Consider the following 23,531-nt stretch of genomic DNA (forward strand, 5'->3'; position numbering starts at 1 on the left):
TCATCCTGGTACTGGTGGACCACGCCACCCGCTACCCCGAGGCTGTGCCCCTGCGAACTGTAACAGCCCCGGTGGTCGGCCGGGCCTTAATGGGGATCTTCTCCCGGGTGCGCTTCCCCCGAGAAGTCGTCAGCGGCACCAACTTTATTTCGAAATACATGAGGTCCCTCTGGCAACAGTGCGGGGTCACCTACCGATTCACGACCCCCTATCACCCTCAAGGAAACGGACTAGTCGAGCGGTTCAACCGCACGCTCAAGAGAATGATTGGGGGGTTGGAAGAGCCCCTCCGTCGCCAGTGGGATGTACTACTTCCGTGCCTCCTCTTCGCATATCGAGAAGTCCCCCAGAAGTCCCTCGGCTTTAGCCCTTTCGAACTCTTGTACGGGCACCCTGTGCGAGGGCCCCTCAGCCTAGTCAAAGAAGGTTGGGAGATGGCCCCCCTAAAGACCCCTCCAGTCGTCTTCAAGTACCTCCTGACCCTACGCAATCAGACCAGGCGATTCAGAGAGATGGCGAAAGCGAACCTTGAGGCCAGTCAGGAGGACATGAAAAAATGGTACGATCAAAATGCCTCCTCCATCGAATTCGAACCTGGCCAGAAAGTATGGGTGATGTCCCCCACCGAACCATGTGCCTTGCAGGACAAGTGGACGGGGCCCTTCAAAGTGGTCGAGCGCAAGAGCCCCGTCACCTATCTCATCGATATGGAATCCCCACGGAACCCCCTCCGGGTCCTCCACACCAACAGACTCAAACCCCACTTTGTGCGCTCGGAGCTCAGCCTCCTGATGGCTACAGACAGTGGAGCGGAAGAAGACTCCGAGCCTCTCCCTGATCTCCTAAAGACTCGCGAGACAGATGGTTCCGTGGACGGGGTCCGACTCTCAGATGCCCTCACCCCGGGACAGCTCCAAGGCTGCCGGGACCTCCTGCTGCAGTTTGCGACCCTGTTTTCCCTCACCCCAGGGGTCACCCCCTGGTGCTTGCACGACGTGGACACTGGGGACAGTCCCCCTATCAGACACCGGGCGTACCGCGTACCAGATCGGGTACGGGCCTGCATCCAAGAGGAGGTATCAAAGATGCTCACGCTCGGGGTCATCGAGCTCTCGGACAGCCCCTGGGCCAGCCCGGTCGTGCTGGTCCCCAAAGCTGCTGCCCCCGGCACCACTCCTGAGCTCCGATTCTGCGTCGACTATCGGGGTTTGAATGCTGTCACCAGAACCGACGCTCATCCCATCCCCCGAGCGGATGAACTGATCGACCGCATGGGGGCGGCCCGCTACCTCAGCATCTTCGACCTGACAGCGGGCTACTGGCAGAGCGGTCTCACACCCCGGGCCCAAGAACGATCCGCCTTTTCTACCCCCGATGGCCACTACCACTTCAAAGTCATGCCATTCGGCATGAAGAATGCCCCAGCTACTTTTCAGCGACTGGTGATCCAGGTCTTGGCGGGACTAGAGGAGTTCAGCGCCGCCTACCTGGACGATATCGCTGTGTACAGCCGCCACTGGTCCGACCACCTCCACCACCTCCGAGAGGTCCTGCAGGCCCTCCAACGGGCCGGCCTCACAATCAAGGCCAGCAAGTGCCAAATTGGTCAGGGGTCCGTGACCTATCTCGGACACCAGGTGGGAAGCGGCCTGGTGGCCCCTCTACAACTCAAGATCGCTGCCATCCAGTCCTGGCAGCCTCCAGTCACGCAGACCGAGGTCCGAGCATTCTTGGGGCTCACCGGCTACTACCGGCGGTTCGTGAGGGACTATGGCAGCCTTGTGGGGCCCCTCACGGGACTCACATCCAAAAACCACCCGAAGAAGGTCAACTGGACCCCAGCCTGTCAAGCGGCCTTCGAGAAGCTGAAAGCCGCCATGTGCACTGCCCCTGTGCTCCAGGCCCCCGACTACAGTCGGGAATTCATCGTACAAACAGATGCCTCCAACCATGGCATCGGGGCGGTCCTCTCCCAGTTGAACTCCGAGGGACTTGACCAACCGGTGGCCTTCATCAGCAGACGCCTCCTGGCCCGAGAACAGCGCTGGAGCACTATCGAGAGGGAGGCCTTCGCAGTGGTGTGGGCCCTCAAAAAGCTCCGGCCCTATCTCTTCGGTACCCACTTCCGGGTGCAAACGGATCACCGGCCCCTGCAGTGGCTAATGCAGATGCGGGGGGAAAACCCCAAACTATTGCGTTGGTCCATCTCCCTGCAGGGGATGGACTTCACTGTGGAACATCGACCGGGCCAAGACCACGCCAACGCGGATGGCCTGTCACGCTTTTTCCGCCTCGACGAGGAGAGTCCCCAAGAGGATGGGGGACTCTCCCCGCCTTCAGCTGGGGGGGACGCATGTTGGACAGGCCACATGAAGGGCTTGCTCCCTCCCCGCATGACAGGGCCTGAGCCCCGGCCCTCCAGGTGTTACCCACAGAAGCAACCCGCACCCCGTCTCAAGACGGGACTCCTGCCCCCGGACATCTCTGTATCATGGGGCCGAACCACTACCGGCTCCCTCGCCCGGCCCGGCCGCCATCTTGGACACTGCACCACAAGGCCGCGTGGCCTCAGCTCGACCCTAACCCTGGGCCTGGCCAAGCCCCGACATCCCGGCACCACCATCCACCCAGGAGGTGAACGGACCACTTGGCAGGTCAATGGGAGAAAGAGGTGTCGATGGCTCTCCCCCGCCAGGTGCCGATCACCCCCAGCTCCCCCGGGCGCTGGCTCCACCCCCCTGCTGGGTGTCTGGACTCCCTCATCCCGGACCTCCCGACCTCCAAGTGCGAGGGTCCGGACATCAAAGGGCGCCAGACCTATAACTGGGGCAGCTCCAGAGCAGGAAGTCAGTTGTATCCTGGAGTCGAGAGACACCGTGAAGAACTCATCCTTGACGGACTACCGGCGCTGCCGTAGCCCTGCCTTGTGAACTATCATCCTGCCTGCTGGCGCTGCCGCGGCCTTCTGCATCATTCATCCTCGTCGGGACCTGCTGGCGCTGCCGCGGACCGTTGTAACTACCATCCTCGTCGGGACCTGCTGGCGCTGCCGCGGACCGTGTAACTACCACCTTCACCGGGACCTGCTGGCGCTGGCGCGGCCCGTCCATCTAGAACGCCGAGCTCGAGGATTGTGAGCTATCCATCATATCATCGCATCTACCAGATTGGTAACAAGACTGTCCCGCTACCCCCTTTTCCCAACCAAGAGACTAGAATCGAGGGGACCCCTGAGTCCTGACCTCCTTGTACCATTCTAGCGTACCTAAAGATTGCTTATAAAGAACGTTGAACCTTATCATTGTGTGGTGTACATCAGTGGGGGGGGAAGTTATTCGTCTGTACGATCGCTGGAGACGGCTCTCCCCGGAGACCTCTCCCCTTGTCCTCGGCCGACCCTCCCGGTCCGTCTAACAGTAATCTTAAATTGATACATTTTAAATATCTGCGCCAAGTGTATTTTACGCCTGCTTTACTGTATAAATGTGGATTGAAAGACTCTGCCGGTTGTGTCAGATGCCATGCCCCACATGCGGACTTTCAGCATCTAGCCTGGGCCTGTCCGAAAGTTGCAGAATTCTGGGTGCAGGTCACTCGAAGCCTGACTGAAATGGTGGAAACGACCGTGGCATGTACCCCGCAAATGTGTTTACTGGGACTTGTATCCGCTATAAGTGCTTCGGTTAGGAGACTGGTAGCTGTGGCATTACTATTGGCTAAGCGCAGGGTCGCTATGTGCTGGGGTGGCAGACCGGCGCCAACACATAAGCAATGGCTACAGGATTTAGGTGCCGATTACGATCCGGTAAAAATCGGGTACGAACCGTCGGTCGAGCGTTTTCCCCGTCCGACTCGTACCCGGTCGTAAAACTTTACAAACATGGAATTACGATTCGCACGGAAACACCATTTCCGTACGAATCGTAAAAACCACCGACCGACGAAAATATACATACGAATGTGATCCGGGAATGCTGCGACGTGACGTCGGGACGCTTTCAGGCAGCGTTTCACGACCCAGGAATTACGATTCGAACCGACAGCAGTCCGGACGGCAATATTTTCACGGCACCCAAAAAGTGCCGGAAAAGCGAAGTACGGCGCGAATCGACCAGAGTAGGTGGCCCGGTACGCACCGTACCCCCCCCCAGCCCCCGTAGGTACACGCCGACCCCCCCCCCAGCCCCCGTAGGTACGCGCCGACCCCCCCAGGCCCCGTAGGTACGCGCCGACCCCCCCAGCCCCCGTAGGGACGCGCCGACCCCCCCCAGCCCCCGTAGGTACGCGCCGACCCCCCCCAGCCCCCGTAGGTACGCGCCGAACCCCCCTGTATGTACACCCGTGTACGTGTCGAACCCCCCCGTGTACGTTCGAGTCGAACCCCCCGTGTACGTTCGAGTCGAACCCCCCCGTGTACGTTCGAGTCGAACCCCCCCGTGTACGTTCGAGTCGAACCCCCCCTGTACGTTCGAGTCGAACCCCCCCTGTACGTTCGAGTCGAACCCCCCGTGTACGTTCGAGTCAAACCCCCCCTGTACGTTCGAGTCGAACCCCCGTGTATGTTCGAGTCGAACCCCCCGTGTACGTACGAGTCGAACCCCCCCTGTACGTTCGAGTCGAACCCCCGTGTACGTTCGAGTCGAACCCCCCCGTGTACGTACGAGTCGAACCCCCCGTGTCAGTTCGAGTCGTACCCCCACCCGTGTATGTACGGTGCGTACCCCCAGCGCTACGCGCTGGGGGTACGCACCGTACATACACGGGTGGGGGTACGACTCGAACGTACACAGGGGGTTCGACACGTACACGGGTGTACATACACGGGGGGGTTCGACACGTACACGGGTGTACATACAGGGGGGTTCGGCGCGTACCTACGGGGGCTGGGGGGGGGGGTCGGCGCGTACCTACGGGGGCTGGGGGGGGGTCGGCGCGTACCTACGGGGGCGGGGGGAGTGTTGGGCGCGTATGCGGGCACGTCTCCATGGTTGCTATGGGAGTTCGGTGCGGACGGTGTTTTTTCCATCCGGTTGTAACCTCGGACGCACGGGATGGATCGTGATTCCTCGGTCGGACTTCACCTTTCACATTTGTACGGTAAATCGTACGAGGACGTGTCGGACACATTTTCCGACCCGAGGACGTGTGGGGAATGATTCCCAATGCGGTTCGTATGGACTTTTTACCATGCGAATCGTGATTGCCAGTTCGTACGGCACTTGTACGATTCGTACGGTAAAAAGACCGGATACGAGTCGCACGGGGAAATTTTTTGCCGGATCGTAATCGGCACCAAAGTGTACTGCCGAGACCAGCTTACTTGCTATGCTGAGGAACTCCCTAATGCCTTTACGCCTTGTGATATATGGGGTACATTAACATCTTATTTGCTCGCCATGAATGATGATTAATGTATTTTTACTGTATTTTGACATTCTGTTCAGTATAATATGATTCTATTGCTGTCTAAGCATACTGCCGTATGTATTGATGTACTGCCTACTTGTACTTGTAAGCCCACTGATGAACTTATGACTTGTTTCTTGATTGCTATGTACTGAAAATGTAAAAATAAAATAATATAAATACCCCCCCCCCAAAAAGAGAGACATATTGTATATACTTTGTGGGCTTCAGCCCACCCATAGGCTCCCCATTTGCTGGCTCCATCGTGCCTCTCCTATTCTTTCTCCCCATTTGTCCATGGCATGCATGCGTCATGCCTCTTCCTGTGTTTAGCCCTTCCCAAGAGCATGAACCAATTACTACTTTCCATCCACAGCTCCCATTTAATGACCATTTTAGCAACTTCTTTTTTCTTTGATTAAGAGCCCCTGACAGGAGCGCTCGTGTTTTCACAGGCTCTGGGGCTTCGGGCATTGTTGTAATCAAGGCTGTAAATCATGTTCTTATCTCGTCACATTTGCTGAACAGTCAAAGACCGAGATCCGATATCATACGCTATCTTCACAGGGTGCTTGTTCCGTGCCCCGATCCCTTCCCTCATTGGTGCTGGCCCCTTCCATCCATCATTGCTAGTTATTGTTGTCGGACGCTCTTTCCGTCTCCTCCCCTCTGAGTCCTGTATTCATCCTTTCTTTCCTTCTTTGTCACACAGACATTGTCCTTTCTCTCTTTTCAAGAACGGGCTGCTCCTGACGCATTTGTGTGGTCCCAGAAGGGGTGTACGTTGCCTGGAGGGAACGGGCTGCTCCTGATGCACTCGTGTGGTCCCAGAAAGGGTGCACGTTGCCTGGAGGATGGTCTCCCATGGGAGTCTGTAATGTTTCAGCTGACTGATACGCCATTGCCGGGGGCTGCTTGGTAAAGGTTACTCAATCTCCTGCTACTTTACCGATGAGGGAGGTGGGCCAATGGAAGCGAGGTGTTACTGGTGACGAGGGAGCTGGAGTTGGGTATTATATCAGATATGAATTATGGAAATTGCGGGACGTCGAGTAGAAAAACTCAGGCTTGTGCAGTGATTTGTTTCCCTGATGTTTGCACAATGGGGTACCTACTGACTTGGTGCCATGATATTTGCAGAGGTTATCTATTAATCAGTCTTTCATTTTTGTTGAAACAAGGCTTTCTGCTTTAACACATTCCATATTTTGGCAAAACATCGTCCCTGCAAAAAGTGGCAATATATGCCCTCGCTTCACACAAACCCTGAGGTTCCCCTCTCCTGAACTTTGACACCTTACCCATCTTGCTTGCTGTACCCCTGCCACCGCTCTCTGGCCTTCTACTCCACACCACAGATGGCCACCGTATTCATCATAATCTCCCATTTATTTGAACCACAACTGTTATTGACGGGGTTGGAGAGCTAAAGGGTCTATACAATACAATGACGGTGTCAATAATTAAGAAAGAACAAAACATCTTGAGATGAAAATAATTCAGAATAGGATCAAGTTAATTGAAAGATCTTTTAAGGACATTTCAAGAGAGTGTTTCAAAAATCTTTCCAAATGTTTCTCTAAATTTATGGACTTGCAAGTTTGCCAGGTGAAATCAGTCGTGCTAACATCTTATATGGAAAGGATATGGGCTTAAGGTCATAAGAGTATAAGATTCATTGTAAGGATCTTACTCTAATGTGCCTGCTACTTCCTTAATCCCATCAGAATTGTAGTTTGTCTAAACAACATTGTCTTGAGAGCGCACTTACAGCCACCCTTGTTAGATCGAACCCCTGTCTGGTTTGCTAAAGACATCTTGGGGTCATTCAGAAAGCTTTCCTGGGAATGCATTCCACCCGTTGCTTACTCTTGGCTTAGTGGTTTGTAACGCATTTTCTGGCTTTCAATTTGGTGACTTTATTTGTTTTTGGCTGTCCAGATTGAGTTTATCCCTCCCGTTGCCCAAATCTTATTTGATGAATTCTTCCACAGGTGTTCGATTTCTGTAAACTTGCTGTGCCTTAAGTTGAAAGGAGCTAAGATGGAATTTATGATTCTCTGGAGTAATCCCCATCCCCAAAGGGCCCTTGACTGGCCGGTTTGCCTTGGTCCTAAACCAGCTATAAAAAGCCTGGGGTATGGCTGGAAAAAACCCTGACCATGGAAAGCCAGGCTACTAAATTCTCGGCCACCCGTTTTGGATCATGTGCATGTTGCACAAGATTCTGCCTCTTCCCCCTATCCGTAGAGGAGGCGAGAAGTCCAGGCTCTGATTCTTTCTCCTCTGGCTTTTGGCAACTCGCTCTGGCTCGGTGCTCCCAAGGTAGTTATTCATAAACTCCAAGTCATGCAAAATGCAGCCACACAACTGCTCTTGGGGATTCATAGGTACGAATCAACTAGACAGGGTTTGTTTGACCTCCACTGGCTCCCCATTGCCCTAGGATTGAATTTAAATCCTTGTGCACAGAGCCTTTCATGAGAGTGGCCCTCCCATCTCTCACCAACTGGTCCCCCCCTACTCCCCAAAAAGGCTTCTCAGATCCACCAGCTCATATTTAGCCACCGTCCCCTCTGTAAGAAGAGCTCAAAGTGGTCGACGGTCTTTTGGCTGTGGAATGCTCTCCCTCTGGCCATGCGTTCCAAGAATAATGAGTCGAGCTTCCAAAATCCCTCAAGCCCTGGCTCTTTAGGAGCTGATTTCTTAGGTGAAGCTTCGATCTTGGTGTAGGGGTGCTTTTTGCCCGCCAGTGCTGGAATGCCTTCAGGCCACCATGTGGTTTATAAATCCCCTAGCATAGAAAAGTATAGCATTCAAAGGCAGAGGTCAAATGTCAAGCTCTGTCTTCCAGGGAGCTTGGTGTTTACTTTTCTTTCTGTGAATTCAAAGTGAGAGTATTTATGTGACAATCATGCTGGCTGCTGAGGGTGTGCTGGAGGAAGGCTCTGAAGAATGGAGGAAAGAAATATTTTAATACGATCAAATCAATACACCAGGTGATGGCATTTCCACACATTATCGTTTATGCACTGTATACTTTTAGCAGTAAAACTGTATGTCTCTGCAAATGTAATGGTCATTTCAATTGAACATTTTGAGAAAGTGCCTCTTTTGCATGGTTAGCCGTCCACTTTTTTCCTGGTTTTGATGTGGTTTTGATTGTAGCGCACAGGGTTCCTGCCAACTAGGTCCCCTGTGCCAGGGCTTCTTACCTAAAAACAAACTCCAGATTGGTACTTTTACCCCTTGTAAGTCTCTAGTAAATGATACCCTGGGTACCTAGGGCCTGGGAGCTGAAGAGGGTCCCCTGGCACCTCCCCTCACTGGGTCAATGCCACTGCCCTGGCAGCTTGCATTCCCCTGTGAGAGAGAAAACCACAAAGTCGACATGGCACCCTGCCTGGGTGCCATGCCAGCCAGCACTGCCTGACGGCATAGGTAAGCCACCACTCTAGTAGGCCTTGCAGCCCTAAGGCAGGATACATTATACCACAGGCGAGGGCATATCTGCATGAGCAGGCATGCCCCTACAATATTTGGGTCCATTCCTTAATATTGTAAGTGCCAGTGGAGCAACAGAGAATACAGGGGCTGGAAACTCGGCAACTCGAGTACAACAGCACCATGAGGGCTTCACTGAACACAGGAGTGTTCGGTATCAAACTACTTCTTTCAATAGACCCACACTAATACCAGTGTGGAATTTATTGTACAAATGCACACTGCCCCCTGGAACCCTGCCAACCTGGTGTATGCTCTGACCGACTGTGGACAGTCAGACACCACCAGACATGTTTCTGGACCCAGGGGAGAGAGCACTTGCTCTCTGGGATCAGAAACAATGCATACCCTAGGCAGACATGTCACACCTCCTTCCCCAGGATGGTTCAGTCTTCCTTACTTGTGTGAACACCCCTGAGGCGGAAGCCGGGGGCCGTGTGAGTGCAACGTTGTGTATTTTTTAAATAATCTTGTGTTGTGCGCTGCGTGGTGTGTTACTGTTCGCCCCCTGTGAATTCTGCACACGCTCGCTTTTCTGTTCGTTTTTAACCTAAAACCCTTACCTTGCGCACTGTGTATCTGGCACTACCGACATCCTTGCCACCTCGCTTCACTCCCACCTCAGTTCCCCTCCTGGCCGGACTCCCTCCTTGCTTGGGACACCTGCCATTGGGTCGAGCTCAGGGTGGCCGCCATATTGGGAGAAGGCAGGGGTAGCGCTCTAGTTGCGGCTGACTCCCACCCTCCTCTCTTCCTATAAAATGATTACTGTTCCCAGACGGCGCAGAGGGCAGGCGCAGCGGGCGCGCCGGCGGTGCGCCAAAGGCGCGCCAAAGGCAAGCCCGTCTGCGCCCGTCCGCGACCGGCCGGGACCAGGGGCCACGAACGCTGCCTCCATCGTTAAATATTCTTCTAACCAGCTTCTCTCTCTACACGGCACCTGGCCCCTTATTCCCTCTACACTCAGCCGCATCCAGGCACTTAACATTGCCACTTCACTTCCACCTATTCAATCACTACCCATATCCCTTGCACATTCCCTTTCCCGCCCCTGCTCCCCGACGAAGACTCCCGCTTACCTTCTCAATACCCGTTCAGCTGGCAAGCACCAGCTGGAGCTCTATAACCTTCTCAATACCGAGTCACCCGACTTTCTGTTTCTAACGGAAACGTGGTTCTCCGCTGATTCCCAGCCCGATGTCTTATCTGCTCTACCCGATTCTTATTACATCCTGCGAGCCGACCGCCCAGCTGGGAAAGTTGGTGGGGGAGTAGCATTGATAATTCGGTCTACCCTCCACTTCCAGCCCCTATCCTCCCCCCCATACCTAAAATCGACTACATTGTGGCCCGTTCAGTGAACATTTCCATCCCCCTTACCATAGTTCTTATCTACCGCCCCCCTCAAGCAACGCCCCACTTTCTTCCCGCTCTGCAAGACCTCTTGGCCACTCTTGTAATCAACAATACGTCAGTTCTACTGTTGGGGGATTTCAATTATTGGCCTGGCGATCCGAAAGAAGACTTGGCTTCCAGAGACTTCTCGGACACCCTTCGCTCCCTCAATTTCATCCCCCACATTAACGTCCCCACTCACATTCACGGTCATATTCTTGACCAGATCTGGTCAGTAAATCGGACCCTCTCTCTAACAACTACCCTCCCTTGCACCTGGTCAGATCACTCGCTTATCTCTTTCTCCATTGACCTAGCAGTTACCGACAAATCCTCCCTGCCGAAGAATGTTTCGGCGCGTAACTGGAACCGGGTTGACTTCCACTCCCTTCACTCTTCGTTGAGGACCACCTCCCCAGTGTTATCTGCTCTCCCTCTCGATCTTCAAGCAGATGCCATTAACACCTGGCTTTCCACCTCGTGCGACCGGATAGCTCCGCTCAGGACGGTCAAAGCTTGCCGACCCCATGAAGCCAATAAATGGTTCTCGAGCGACCTCAAAACTCTCAAATTAGCTCTCCAACAGTCTGAGCGCCAGTGGAGACGCAATTAATGCCCCTCTCTGAAGGATCAATATAAGTTCCTTCTTAACAACTATAAGAGAGCTATTCTTGCGGCAAAATTAGAATACTTCTCGGGCAAGATCTTACTAGCAGTTAATAAGCCCAAGGAAATTTTCTCAGTTGTCCATAACCTAGCCCTATCAGAACATGTCAATCTCCACCCCACTCCTTCTCTCTCTCTCTGTCTCTCTCTTAACGACTATTTCTTTGAGAAAATCTCCAACATCAAACGGAATATCCCTTCACCGTCTTCTTGTTTTTCCCCCTTCTCCCCCCCCCCTTCTACTTTCCTGTCTCACTCATTTCCCACCCATCTCCAAAGAATCTTTCCTGACTCTGCTCAGGAAAGTCAAATCAGGCTCGCCCGCTGACTTTGCCCCTGCTCGAATCCTTACGGAGCTATTTGTTGGCTGCCCCGATCCCCCTCTGTCCTTTCTCAATCTATCTATTTCTACGGGATCGGTCCCTCCACAGTTCAAATCAGCCACTGTCATCCCTATCTTAAAGAAGCCTGGCTCTGATCCAACCCTCCCTGTCAATTTCAGGCCGATTTCTTTGCTCCCGTATTTAGGCAAGATCCTAGAAAGCCATGTAACCACCTGCCTATCAACATACATTGAGGACAACCAGTTACTGGCCTCCCATCAGGCGGGCTTTCGCCCGGCCCATTCAACCGAAACTGTGGTCCTCTCTGTCCTTGACGAGTTGAAGTGTAAAACGGACTCCAACTGCCCCCAAGCTCTGGTGCTCCTGGATTTGTCCGCTGCCTTTGACACGGTCGACCATTCCATCCTTCTGGACCGTGTCAGGGCAGCGGGCATCCAGGGCACCGCCTTCTCATGGCTCACGTCATTGCTTCAAGGCCGGTCTCAGGCTGTCCAGCTCTCTGGTTTTTTTGCCCCGTTTCGTACAATTTCTTGTGTGGTCCCCCAGGGCTCCTCTCTTTCTCCTCTTCTCTTTAACCTTTACATTTACCCTCTTATTGTTTCTCTGCTTAGAATGGAGGTATCCGTTTACAACTATGCGGACAACCTTCAACTTATTTTCAACCTTTCTTCCTCTACTGATTCCCTCTCCAAATTCCAAACCACTCTCACATGATTGGATGAGCCAAAATCATTTGAAACTCAATCCTGACAAAGCTGAGCTGATCTTAACTGGCGGCTCTTCAAGCCCCTGGTCATCTGCTTATTGGCCTGCCAGCTTTGATCCCTCTCCGGCTCCCTCGACATCAGTTAGAACCCTCGGGATCAAAATCAGCCAGGACCTTTCCATGCGTCCCCAGATCAGCTCCGTAGTGTCCTCCTGCTTCTTATCCCTTCGATGCCCTCAAAATCATTATTTTAGCCATGGTCCTTTCCCGGTTAGACTATGGGAATTGCCTCTATGCTGGCATCGCTGCCTATGAGCTACGGCGCCTCCAGTCCATTCAAAATCAGGCGGCTCGCCTAATTTATCAACTTCCCAAATTCCACCACTCTTCTCCTCTCCTAAAAACTCTTCACTGGCTCCCTATTTATTTCCGCACCCTCTTCAAAATGGGATGCATAGTTTTTATGGCTCGTGCTCGCACAGCCCCCCTTTTCGTCAACTCCATGATCTCTCACTACCTCCCCAGTCGTCATCTTCGCTCCTCCAGTCAGGCTCTCCTCACTGTTCCTCGATTTCGTAAATCTCGAGCAGGTGGCACCAGGTTTTCTCTCCTGGCCCCTCGCTTCTGGAATAGTCTCCCTCTTACCACTCGACTAATCCCCTCCTACCTTCTCTTTCGGAAAGCGCTCAAGACTCACTTGTTCGCCCAGGCGTTCCCCTCCACTTAACCTCCCTTTCTCCGCCTCCAGTAATCCCTTAGCGCCAGGAAACCGCTCGGTCACAGTGCGCTCTACAAATGCCTTCAACTTCTACTTCAACTTCAAAGAGAGTAGCTTGAAAGGCCTGTCTCCAGAAGAGACTCCAATGCATACAGAACGCCTCCACATGCCTCATCCTCAACATCCCCCGCCACAGCCACATCATCTCCCACCTGAGGGACCTGCACTGGCTCCCCGTCAACAAGAGGATCACCTTCAAGCTCCTCACCCATGCTCACAAGGCACTCCACAACACCGGGCCAGCATACCTCAACAACCGACTCAACTTCTACAACCCAAACCGCCAGCTCCACTCTGCCGGCCTCGCCCTTGCCACCTCCCACGCATCCGCAGATACCGACCGGAGGTGGCAGATCATTCTCCCACCTCGCTGCCAAGACATGGAACACCCTCCCCACCCACCTAAGACAGACCAAGGACCTGCTGACCTTCAGGAGACTCCTCAAGACCTGGCTGTTCGATCTGTAGCTTCTCCTCCCCCCCCCCCCAGCGCCTTGAGACCCTCACAGGTGAGTAGCACGCTTTACAAATGTCTGATTGATTGATTGATTTGTAATGCGACCCCCAACCTCTGATGCTAGCAGCAGATGGCAGCCCCCGGCTTACACCCCCACTTAGGGCGGGAAAACCTAGGAAGAATAGGAGGTGTCCCTCCCTCTGCAAATACAGGAAGATGATGGACAGAGTGCTGAAACATTTCCCCCAGTCACAGATCTGGGTTGAATTCATCATTGTTATTTAGCTCAATTCGCCACCCCAGTTCAGACCCAGCTAAATGCAAATTAGTCTTGACCTTGTGCCTCATGGGAACAGTTCAGCCGAACTGCCAAGCCAGGTCCTCCCTGGACTGAAAACAAGCATCCTGGGACCGGATTTGGGGTAACACCCCTCATCAGCCAGACTAGCTTGAATACAGTGGCTAAATGAGCAAGGAACCCACGTCTGGGCATACCCTGCCAACTTAGGGCGAACAAAGCAAACTCAACAAGATGATGATCACGGAGTGCTGAAAGTTTTCAGACACTCACCTCCAGTCACAGATCTGGGTTGAATCCATCATTGTTATTTAGCTCACTTCGCCACCCCAGTTCAGACCCAGATATATGCAAATAAGTCTTGACACTGTGCCTCATGGGAACAGTCCAGCCCGAACTGCCAAGTCAGGTCTTCACTTGACCATAAACAAGCATCCTGGGACCGGTTTCGGGGTAACACCCCTCATCTGCCAGGCTAGCTTGAATACAGTGGCAAAGTGAGCAAGGGACCCACGTCTGGGCATACCCTGCCAACTTAGGGCGAAAAAAGCAAACACAAGGAGATGATGGCTGCAGGGTCAAGACTGATTTTCATTTGGCTGGGTTCAAACTGAAATGGCATGGTGTAGGAGAGTAGGATCTGCACTTATGTTGCCCCCACTTTTTTATTGATGTATACACTGGTTTCTGGCTATAGTCTGGCTGAGTCCCTGCTAATCAGGGCCCCAGTCTCTCTGTTCTCTCTAAACGACTTGGTGTGCATATTAGATGCACTAGTGATTGGATACTGTGGTACCTTATGAGCCCCTAGTATATGGTACCTTAGGTACCTAGGGCATAGGTACTTCACAGGCCTACCAGGGGCTGCAGCATGTATTATGCCACCCCTGGGAAGCAGACGCAATCTGACACCACAGGCCTGCTACTGCAGCCTGTGTGAGGTAGTGTTAGCACTCCTCACTGAGGTATAGGTTTCTATATCTCACCATACACACACATATAAACATATCAGCCACCCATATGGCAGGCCCTATCAATCCTGAGGGCAGGGTGCTTGGTTTACAATGTGAGGAGGTGCCTCTGCATGAGCAGGACCCCTCTGCAGCTGGCAGAGTCTATTCTCTGTGGCTGTTTGTGGATGCGGTTAAACCATATACTTTTAAGTGCATTATAACCCAACGGTAAATGCTAACTTGGAATGACTGCATCAAAACATGTCGTGTTTGGTGTCTAACAACTTGGAATCATACCCCCACACCAGTAACTGGTGTGGGAGTATGATCCCACCCTTCTAGAGGGGATGACATGTACCCATTGTGGTAACCCGGTAGAAATCTGAAAGAGCCCTGGCATCACAAAATGGATGCCACCAGCACAGACACTGGGCTGCCCTCCTGCTGCTGACTGAAGCTCACAGTGGAGGAGGCCCAGCAATAGGCATCCTGTCACAGGGAGGTGTCATTACCTTCCAGACAGGATTTAGTGTATTGGGGCTGGGTGAGTGCACTTCTAGAGTGCTTTGAAGTCCTGCACTGGGGGAGCAGTAGGCACCTCTGTGCATATGCCAGCTCAAAACGGTTGCAAACTTTCACGCTCCCCCTGGAGTTCGAAGTCCCTGCAGCCCTGGAAGTGGATATCCTGACTTCTCGACGGCCATTGTGAGTCCCCAGCAAAGCTGTGGCGAGTGGACCCCATGAGTGACGAGGAACAGCAATACCCGGGTACCGTGCACTATTGTCGAGTGCAACCCCTTCACGACGTCCTACGAACTTGTGCTTTGGACCATTTGTGGCCCAAGCCTCCATCAGGTTTTGCAGCGAAAATAAGAGGCCTACCCCATCCCGAGTGACCGTGGGCGCCTGTGAAGCATTTCCTCACGAGGCGTCCTCGCGATCCTTTGCCCGTTGGCTTGTGGGTCCCCCGAAGACTTTTTCTTTGAACCAAAGGGCTCCCCTGGTTGCTCCAGGCCTGCCCTCACTCACCCTTGCTGGGTGAGTCCCTCAGACCTTGCTGGTCTGCACCGCTGACTTTATTCACTTTCCACAAGACTTGCTGTTGCCAAGGCTTGTTGGCTCCAATCTGGTTGCCAAAACCTCAGTAAGCTGCAGACGTTGTGGGACACTCCGAATCCAGCTGCTGGTCATCGTCGATCCTTCCTGGACCTCGTGAGTGAAGAGTCAAAACACCCTTGATCACCTGAAATCACCCGACTTCCGTGGGCATCCATCTTCCTGGTCCTGGGTCACTGGCAAGTGACTGTGAACACTGTCCCTTCTGCTTTCAGGTCATCTTCATCCTGAATCCAGCCTTTGATTCCACCGTACACTTCTTTAGACTTCGCAAGCAGCAAATCTTCTTTGGTCTCCATAGAAAACAGCGACGCGACCCGACACCAAAAGACACCTATGCACCCGGCTTCCCTGGGTGAGGTAACTCGTGCACTCCGGTGCCCTAGTGTGTGTTGGCCCTCAAATGACTTGCCTTGTAAGTGGATTGCTTGTAGACTTCCTCGAAGTACCCTTAAACTTTAAAAAGCAAACCGCGACTTGCTCCATTGTAATCAATAGGGAACCCGCGGCTGTGTTCTCACACTGCACGCGTCTGCCGTGGGTCTTTTACTCACCTGCTTCTGCTGCATTAGTAAAGCCCCAGCGATTCTACAGGCCCTAGGCCTTGTCCCCTTGCAAGTCGACTTTTCTAAACCTCTTTTTCAGTATATGGTCTGGTACGCCCCTTGGGCCCCAGCCATATTTGTGCTTAACTTATTGTGAAACGTTTATATTTGAATGTGTTCCTGGCTTCTAATCTCATAAAGAGATTAGTAGAGTGTGTCTAGAAATAAATACATGTATATTTGATATATATATCTGTGTGGTGTCCTTTCATTTGGTAATTCAAGAGATTATAAGGTAAAACAAGCTGCTTTACATTCCTCTGAGACTTAGCCTGAAGGCTGCTCTCCACAGCTACCACTAGGATAGCTTTCTTTAAAAGGCTGTCTTAAACCTATCTACCATAAGAGTCGAATTGGACTGGTGCAAGGTGGCCACTATAACTAGTGAACAGCATATGCCAGGCCAACTTCTCACACCTGGGGAGCAAAAAAACGATGGCTTTAAGCCCAGATCTCTGTACTGGGCTGAATGTATGACATTGTTCTGCATTCTGCCCATCAATTATTCTTTTTGCATTTGTCACCCCGAGTGGGACGGGTATGCCCGGACATGGGTCCCATACTCTCCATGCCACTGGAGTCAAGCTATTCTGGCTGATGAGGGGTGAAACCCCAAAACCGGTCCTAGGATGCTTGTTTCCAGTCTAGGGAGGACCTGGCCTGGCAGTTTGGGCTGGACTGTTCCCATTGGGCGCAGGGTCAAGACTGATTTGCATAAAGCTGGGCTCAAATAGGAATGGCATGAGAGCAAAAAAACGATGGATTTAAGCCCAGATCTCTGTACTGGGGTGAATGTATGACATTGTTCTGCATTCCGTACATCAATTGTTCTTTTTGCATTTCTCACCCCCAGTGGGACGGGTATGCCCAGACATGGGTCCCATGCTCTCCATGCCACTGGAGTCAAGCTATCCTGGCTGATGAGGGCTGAAAGCCCGAAACCGGTCCTAGGATGCTTGTTTCCAGTCCAGGGAGGACCTGCCTGGCAGTTCGGGCTGGACTGTTCCCAATGGGCGCAGGGTCAAGACTGATTTGCATATGGCTGGGTTCAAACAGGAATGGCATGGGGAGCAAAAAAACGATGGATTTAGGCCCAGATCTCTGTATTGGGGTGAATGTATGACATTGTTCTGCATTCTGTCCATCAATTGTTATTTTTGTATTTGTCACCCCGAGTGGGACGGGTATGCCCAGACGTGGGTCTCGTGCTCTCCATGCTACTGGAGTCAAGCTATCCTGGCTGATGAGGGCTGAAATCCCGAAACCGGTCCTAGGATGCTTGTTTCCAGTCCAGGGAGGACCTTGCCTGGCAGTTCTGGCTGGACTGTTCTTATTCGACGCAGGGTCAAGACTGATTTGCAAATGTCTGGTTTCAAACTAGAATGGCATGGGGAGCAAAAAAACAATGGATTTAGGCCCAGATCTCTGTACTGGGCGTACGTGTTTGATATTGTTCAGCATTCCGTCCATCATTTGTTCTTTTTGCATTTGTCACCCCTCTGCCAACTCCACCAATAAGGTAGGGGAGGTGACGTGAAGCACATCTTTCAGTCCCCGCCAACTTGAAGATGGGGGGACCTGTCCAACCAGGGCTAGGTCTATGCCCCCCTCCCACAGGACAGGTGGCATAATAGAGGGTGTAGCCACCCCAGGTAAGGTGCCCATTGACCCTACCTGTTGTTCCCCTAAAATGCCTCCTAAATTTAGCATTTAGGTGGCTCCCCCAGACCTAGAAACTAGATCTGTGATGACCTTAGAAGCAAGAAGAAAACCCTGCAAAGAAATCTGAAGACGACGACTGCCTTGGCCCCAGCCCTACCGGCCAGTCCCCGGCTTCTGCGAACATGTGACCAGTCTTGCAACCAGCAACCTCTGAAAACCATGGGAGGACTGCTGCCTCTGGAAAAGACTCCAATCTCCTTTAGACAGCGGACCTTTCCACGAAGAAACAAGCTCGAAGGATCCCCACATCTAGGTGGATTTGCGGCTCCTGCCCACTCTGCACCTGACGCCGCACGGCCGGAGTCTGAGTGGCTCACCTGTGCAGTGAAGTCTCCTCAGCGATCCTGACCACAGGTTCAGCATTGGCTGACAGCTCTGGACCTCCACGACGGGGCGCCTGCAGTGTGAATCCAGATGCTTCCCCTGACCACGACTGGCTCCGGTAAGAAGACTCCGATGTTGAAAGGCACCCCTGCACCCGAAGCCCCTGGGCCATGGTGAACTGAACTGACGGTGCCCCTTCAACCTCTCTACATCCCTTCTTACCTCTGTTGTCATTGGCATTCATCCTGAAACCATCGGTGCCGCGTCTGCAGCCTCTCTGACAAAAGAAGAATCCCCTTTGAAACACATTGGGCGCGCGACGAAATTAGACTCTCTGCACCCAGCCGCCCCTGTGACACTGGTGGTGTATGTTTGGTGCTGAGTTGTAGCAACCCATACGTAACCTAACCCCCTGGCCCCTGCAACTGATTTACCTACCCACAAGCAGTGTGGCTCCAGACGCCCTTGTCGCCATTGAAAGGCATTTTGACCTCTGCACCCAGCCGGCCCGGTACCAATTGTGGTGCAGTATTAGTGTCTACCTGAACCTTGCCTACGGCTGACCTTTGGTCCCGAAGACTGAGATTATAAATTGCGTACTTACCCGATTAACCACAAAACTGTTTTCCCCACCAATGTACTCTATGCCACTGCACTTTACTCTGCACCGTTCTATTCCACTCTGCTGCTCTTTACGCCAATGTACTCTATGCCACTATACTCTGCATTGCTCCACACTATACCATTCCAGCCTAAGCCACTCTAATCTACTCTGCACCACTGCAGTCTATGACACTGCACTCTACTCTGAAACAATCTACTCTATGCCACAGCACTCTGTTCTACGATGCTGCACTCTACACCACTGCACTCAACACCAATGCACTCTACACCACTTTACTCCACTTATGCCATTCCACTTTGCTATACTACTCCACTCTATGCCACTCCATGACAATCTACTCAGCTCTATGCCACTCGACTCTAGAACACTCTACTCCACTCTGCACAACACCCTCTACGCCACTCCACTCCACTCTGCACCATTCCACAACACTCTATGCCCCTCTACTCTACAACATTCTACTCCCTCCCTCCCTCGTGTATAGGCAAGCTCTATTGGCTTTGGCCCACTGTCACAGTGACATCAGTTAGGGGACTAACTGTGGCTAAAAGACATTGACATTGCCAACGCCAATAGCTCGGGCATTGCCGTGAGCTATTGGTTTTTGCCAATGCTTGTTTTTTAACCGGGTAGAGGGGAGCATGCAACGTTTCAGATCTTGTTCACAGAAATCCCTGTACAGGAAGTGAGATTTAACCCCAATGTCTATTGATTACACCTGGCAGAAATTCCAGTTAGCAAACTGTGTTTGGCTGAACATCAAAGCAGAGACACTTCTCATGGTGCCAACTCACTGCGAACCTGGCAGTGGCATCTTCCGTGTCGGTCCTTGCATGACCATCACGTGGCTTTACAGTGACAGGTCTATACTGAACATTTTAGTCAGTGTTCTTGTCACTACTTCTGGTTTGCGGCCAGGATATTCAGCTCGCAAAACGTTTCATTTACCATCAGTAGCCCTGATGCAGATGTACCAAGAAGGTGCCCGGTGCCCGGTGGCCGAGCCTTGTGTAGTGTTCTGCCGGACACGTTCACGTGTCTCAGTAGGCAATGAGTTAACCAGTCACTCCCTCGTGGGAGTGGACACACATGCACCCCACACCCATCCATCACGAGTGACGTGACCCTGCTAATAAAAGGGCCCGGGCGCACGTGCTCGTGGCCAGTTAACCAAGTGTCATGCAGTGTCTGTGTCAATCATTTTAGTAGCATGTGGGCCCAGGGCCCAAAATACTGCACCTGGCTCTGGCTGCCCTGTGCTCGAGTGTGGGCGAGCAGCCTCTTTCATTGCTGCGTTTGGGGTTTCATGGAAGATGCTGCGTGCAGGTGTGTCATGAGTTGTGGTACGCACTGGGCAGTCACCTCTTGTGTGTAACGGCAGGGTGCCCGGACCCAGCACTTCAAGGCTTGCCTTCCCCGATGTCCACTCAGTCATCCGGGCTCATGCTCCGAGAGAGGGTTGTGTTTACTTGTCGCAGCAGCGATGGGTCCCATGCTTTCAATGAGTCACACTCGGGGCTCTGTAGAACACGGCCAAGCCGGACTGATCAGAAAAGAGGCCAGGGCCAAACTGGGAACGCAAACCGGCCGTGGCAATTCAGTCAGGCTGGCCGTGGAGAAGGAGGGGGCGGGAACGGGTGCACGTGGAAAACACTGCAGCTGTTTTATAGTTACAGGGTGCCAATAAAACCGGCACCAGTGACAAAAACGGCCCCCACCCTGGTGCCCACCGGGGAAATGCCCGGTGCCCACTACGGCCGGTCCGGCCCTGAAAGAGGCACACCTTTCTTTATTTTCTAAAGGCAGTGCAGCTGTGGGATAACTCAGTGGGTGAATGCATCTGTTGTCCAAATCTGCACGCATCCTACAAGACACAGCTTTGAATATGGCTGGTCCAGCAAGTATTTTCACCCTTCATGTTCAATTCTATGAAGACCAGGCTCACTATTTACAACAAGCTTTGGCAAAGCCATCAGGTCTTGCCTATGCGTGAGCTATTGGCTTTGTCAGTGTCTATTATTTGAAAGATTCTGCCCATGTGTGTCCCGATGATGTACAGTCCTGCCAAAATCAATTGCCAAAGCTAATAGGTCCCAAAGGCGAGACCTAGTGACTTTGCGAATGCTTGTTTAGTTTTTAAAAACAGTTATCTATAGTAACATTTCGTTGATATGCGCATAATATCTTCAACGACTCAACGCGTAGAAAGTCTCAGATTCTTTAGATGCTCAAATATAATATGTTCATGTATCAGAATGTGTTCCATGCGCAATGTGTTCCCTCATCGCCAAATTATTATGTAATCCTCCCACATGAAATAGTAATTTATTTTATTATTCTTTTTTATTCACAGTAGACCGCGCACAACGGTCCTCGGCCAGGATCCCAGGACTCCTCGCAACTGACAAGCCTGGAACTCTGGCAACCTTTCAATATATATATATATATTTTTTTAGTTTTATATAGCACAAACTTGACCCAAAGGTGTCAGGTATCAGAGCACTTTACATGAGCACCTGTTGCGTTACATGGGAACACATTCATTTTTTTAGGCACAAGGAGATTAAGTGAATGGCCCAGAATCACAGAATGTTGAACGTCATTGCCGAGACTTGAACCCAGTTCCCCAGATTTGAGATCGACAGCCCTAGCCGTTAGGCCACATCCTCTCCCCAATATTCCCATTCCAGCCGCAACATTCCCATTTCAGGCTCAAGATTCCTATTCTAGCCTCAATATTTATTTATTTATTTATTTTAAATCATTTGTTAAGCGCACTGTCACCATGGCAGGCATCCTGGCGCTGACTGAGACTAATGGGGTAGGGAAAAAGGCCAGAAGCAACCGGAGACAAAATTATTCCCATTCCATTTGTCACTGTTCCCATTCCAGCCCTCAGCAATCCCATTCTAGCACTCAACATTCCCATTCCAGCCCTCAACATTCCCACTCCCACCCTTAGCATTCCCCTTCAAGCCCTCAACATTCCCCTTCCTGTCCTCAGCATTCCCGTTCAAGCCCTCAACACTCCTATTCCATTTCTCACCGTTCCCATTCCAGCCCTCAGCAATCCCATTCTAGCACTCAAAATTCCCATCCAGCCCTCAACATTCCCATTAAAGCACTCATTATTCCCATTCCAGCCCTCAACATTCCCGCTCCCACCCTTAGCATTCCCCTTCAAGCCCTCAACATTCCCCTTCCTGTCCTCACCGTTCCCATTCCAGCCCTCAGCAATCCCATTCTAGCACTCAACATTCCCCTTCCTGTCCTCAGCATTCCCATTCCAGCTCACAGATCCAGGCCACAACAAAAGGCTTTAAGGTTGGGACAGGGCGTGAGTCCCCTCTTACAAAGTCCAGTGAATCTTCCTTAATAGTGCGATCACAGCCAGCTTACAACCGTTCAACATGGAGGCCAAAGGGTCATGACTGTTGAACGATGGTTACCAAAGCGAAAGGGAGCAACATCAATAAAAGGTTTGAGGAGCCCAGAGTTTTAGGCACCCCATTGTCATAGAGGTAAGAGGTTATGGAAATAAGTACACTTGTGACATCTACTCACACGAGCTTCTGTAGTTTGCAGTCGGGGTGTTTCAGTCCTTCACACAGCAGCCTCACTCCAGAATCCCCCAGTTTGTTATTCCCAAGGTCCAATTCGAAAAGGTTCTGGTTCATACGCAGAACCAAGGACAGGTGTTCACAGCAAGCATCTGTGAGGCCGCAGCCCCACAGCCTGAAAAGAAAGAGGCACTGAGGCAGGAAATACAACAAGGAGACAGGCTGCACTTCCGGGTTTGAAACAATAGCCTCTTTGTGATGCAGCACTTTATACAGCAGTGTTTGCCACCTCTGAGCTCTGCAAACTAAAGCTGTGCCTATAGCCCAATTTATTGTCCTTGGAAGGATAAACGGCTGAGCTGGCCTGGCCGAATTCAAACTGGTAACCTGCATGTAACAGCAGATGTCAGGGTCAAAGGTTACACTTACTGAACCAACTTGCAGTGATTTACCTCGACGACATTGTTTAAAGACACCAGAAAGCTTTCATAACCTTATTTTAAAGATATTACGGCAAGCCTGTGCTGAACATCTCCCACTGTGAGGAGCATCAAGCTTGAAATCTGAGCCCAGCAGGGGATATGTCACCCACAGGATCATTGTAGACTTCATCGAAGGTTCTGAAAATAAACCCTTGTTGTGGATTCCACATCATTAACTCGCCTGGCTGCTAGGAGATACGTCATAAGTATTTCATCCGGAGAACACAAAGAACAATAAACATGAAAGGTCTGATTGACAAAACTATTTTTAAACTTAGATACTTAGGTTTACAGGTATATTTGAGGTAGATTTAAGTGTTTTCAAATTCAGTGTAGACTTCAAGTTTTAACTTAGATTTAATGTCTAAACTTAAACTTCAGTTCTAAACTTGACTTCAGGTCTAAAGTTAGACTTCAGGTCTAAACTTGACTTCAAGTGTAAACTTAGACTTCAGGTCTAAACTTGACTTCAGGTGTAAAGTTAGACTTCAGGTCTAAACTTAGACTTAAGGTCTAAACTTAAACTTCAGTTCTAAACTTAGACTTCAGGTCTAAAGTTAGACTTCAGGTCTAAAGTTAGACTTCAGGTC

At 51.7% G+C, this 23,531-nt stretch overlaps 1 protein-coding gene across 2 annotated transcripts in view; it reads right to left on the reverse strand.

Moving 5' to 3' along the window:
* The window catches only part of LOC146822514 (NACHT, LRR and PYD domains-containing protein 3-like), a 326,776-nt gene that overhangs the window by 183,936 nt on the left and 119,309 nt on the right, over window positions 1-23,531 (reverse strand). For both annotated transcript variants that reach the window (XM_085613632.1, XM_085613633.1), the window contains exon 7: window positions 22,464-22,634. In XM_085613632.1, the coding sequence (XP_085469758.1) occupies window positions 22,464-22,634 (171 nt within the window). The remainder of the gene's footprint in view (window positions 1-22,463; window positions 22,635-23,531) is intronic.

Source organism: Triturus cristatus, chromosome 6 (assembly GCF_964204655.1).
Source record: "Triturus cristatus chromosome 6, aTriCri1.1, whole genome shotgun sequence".
Lineage (NCBI taxonomy): Eukaryota > Metazoa > Chordata > Amphibia > Caudata > Salamandridae > Triturus > Triturus cristatus.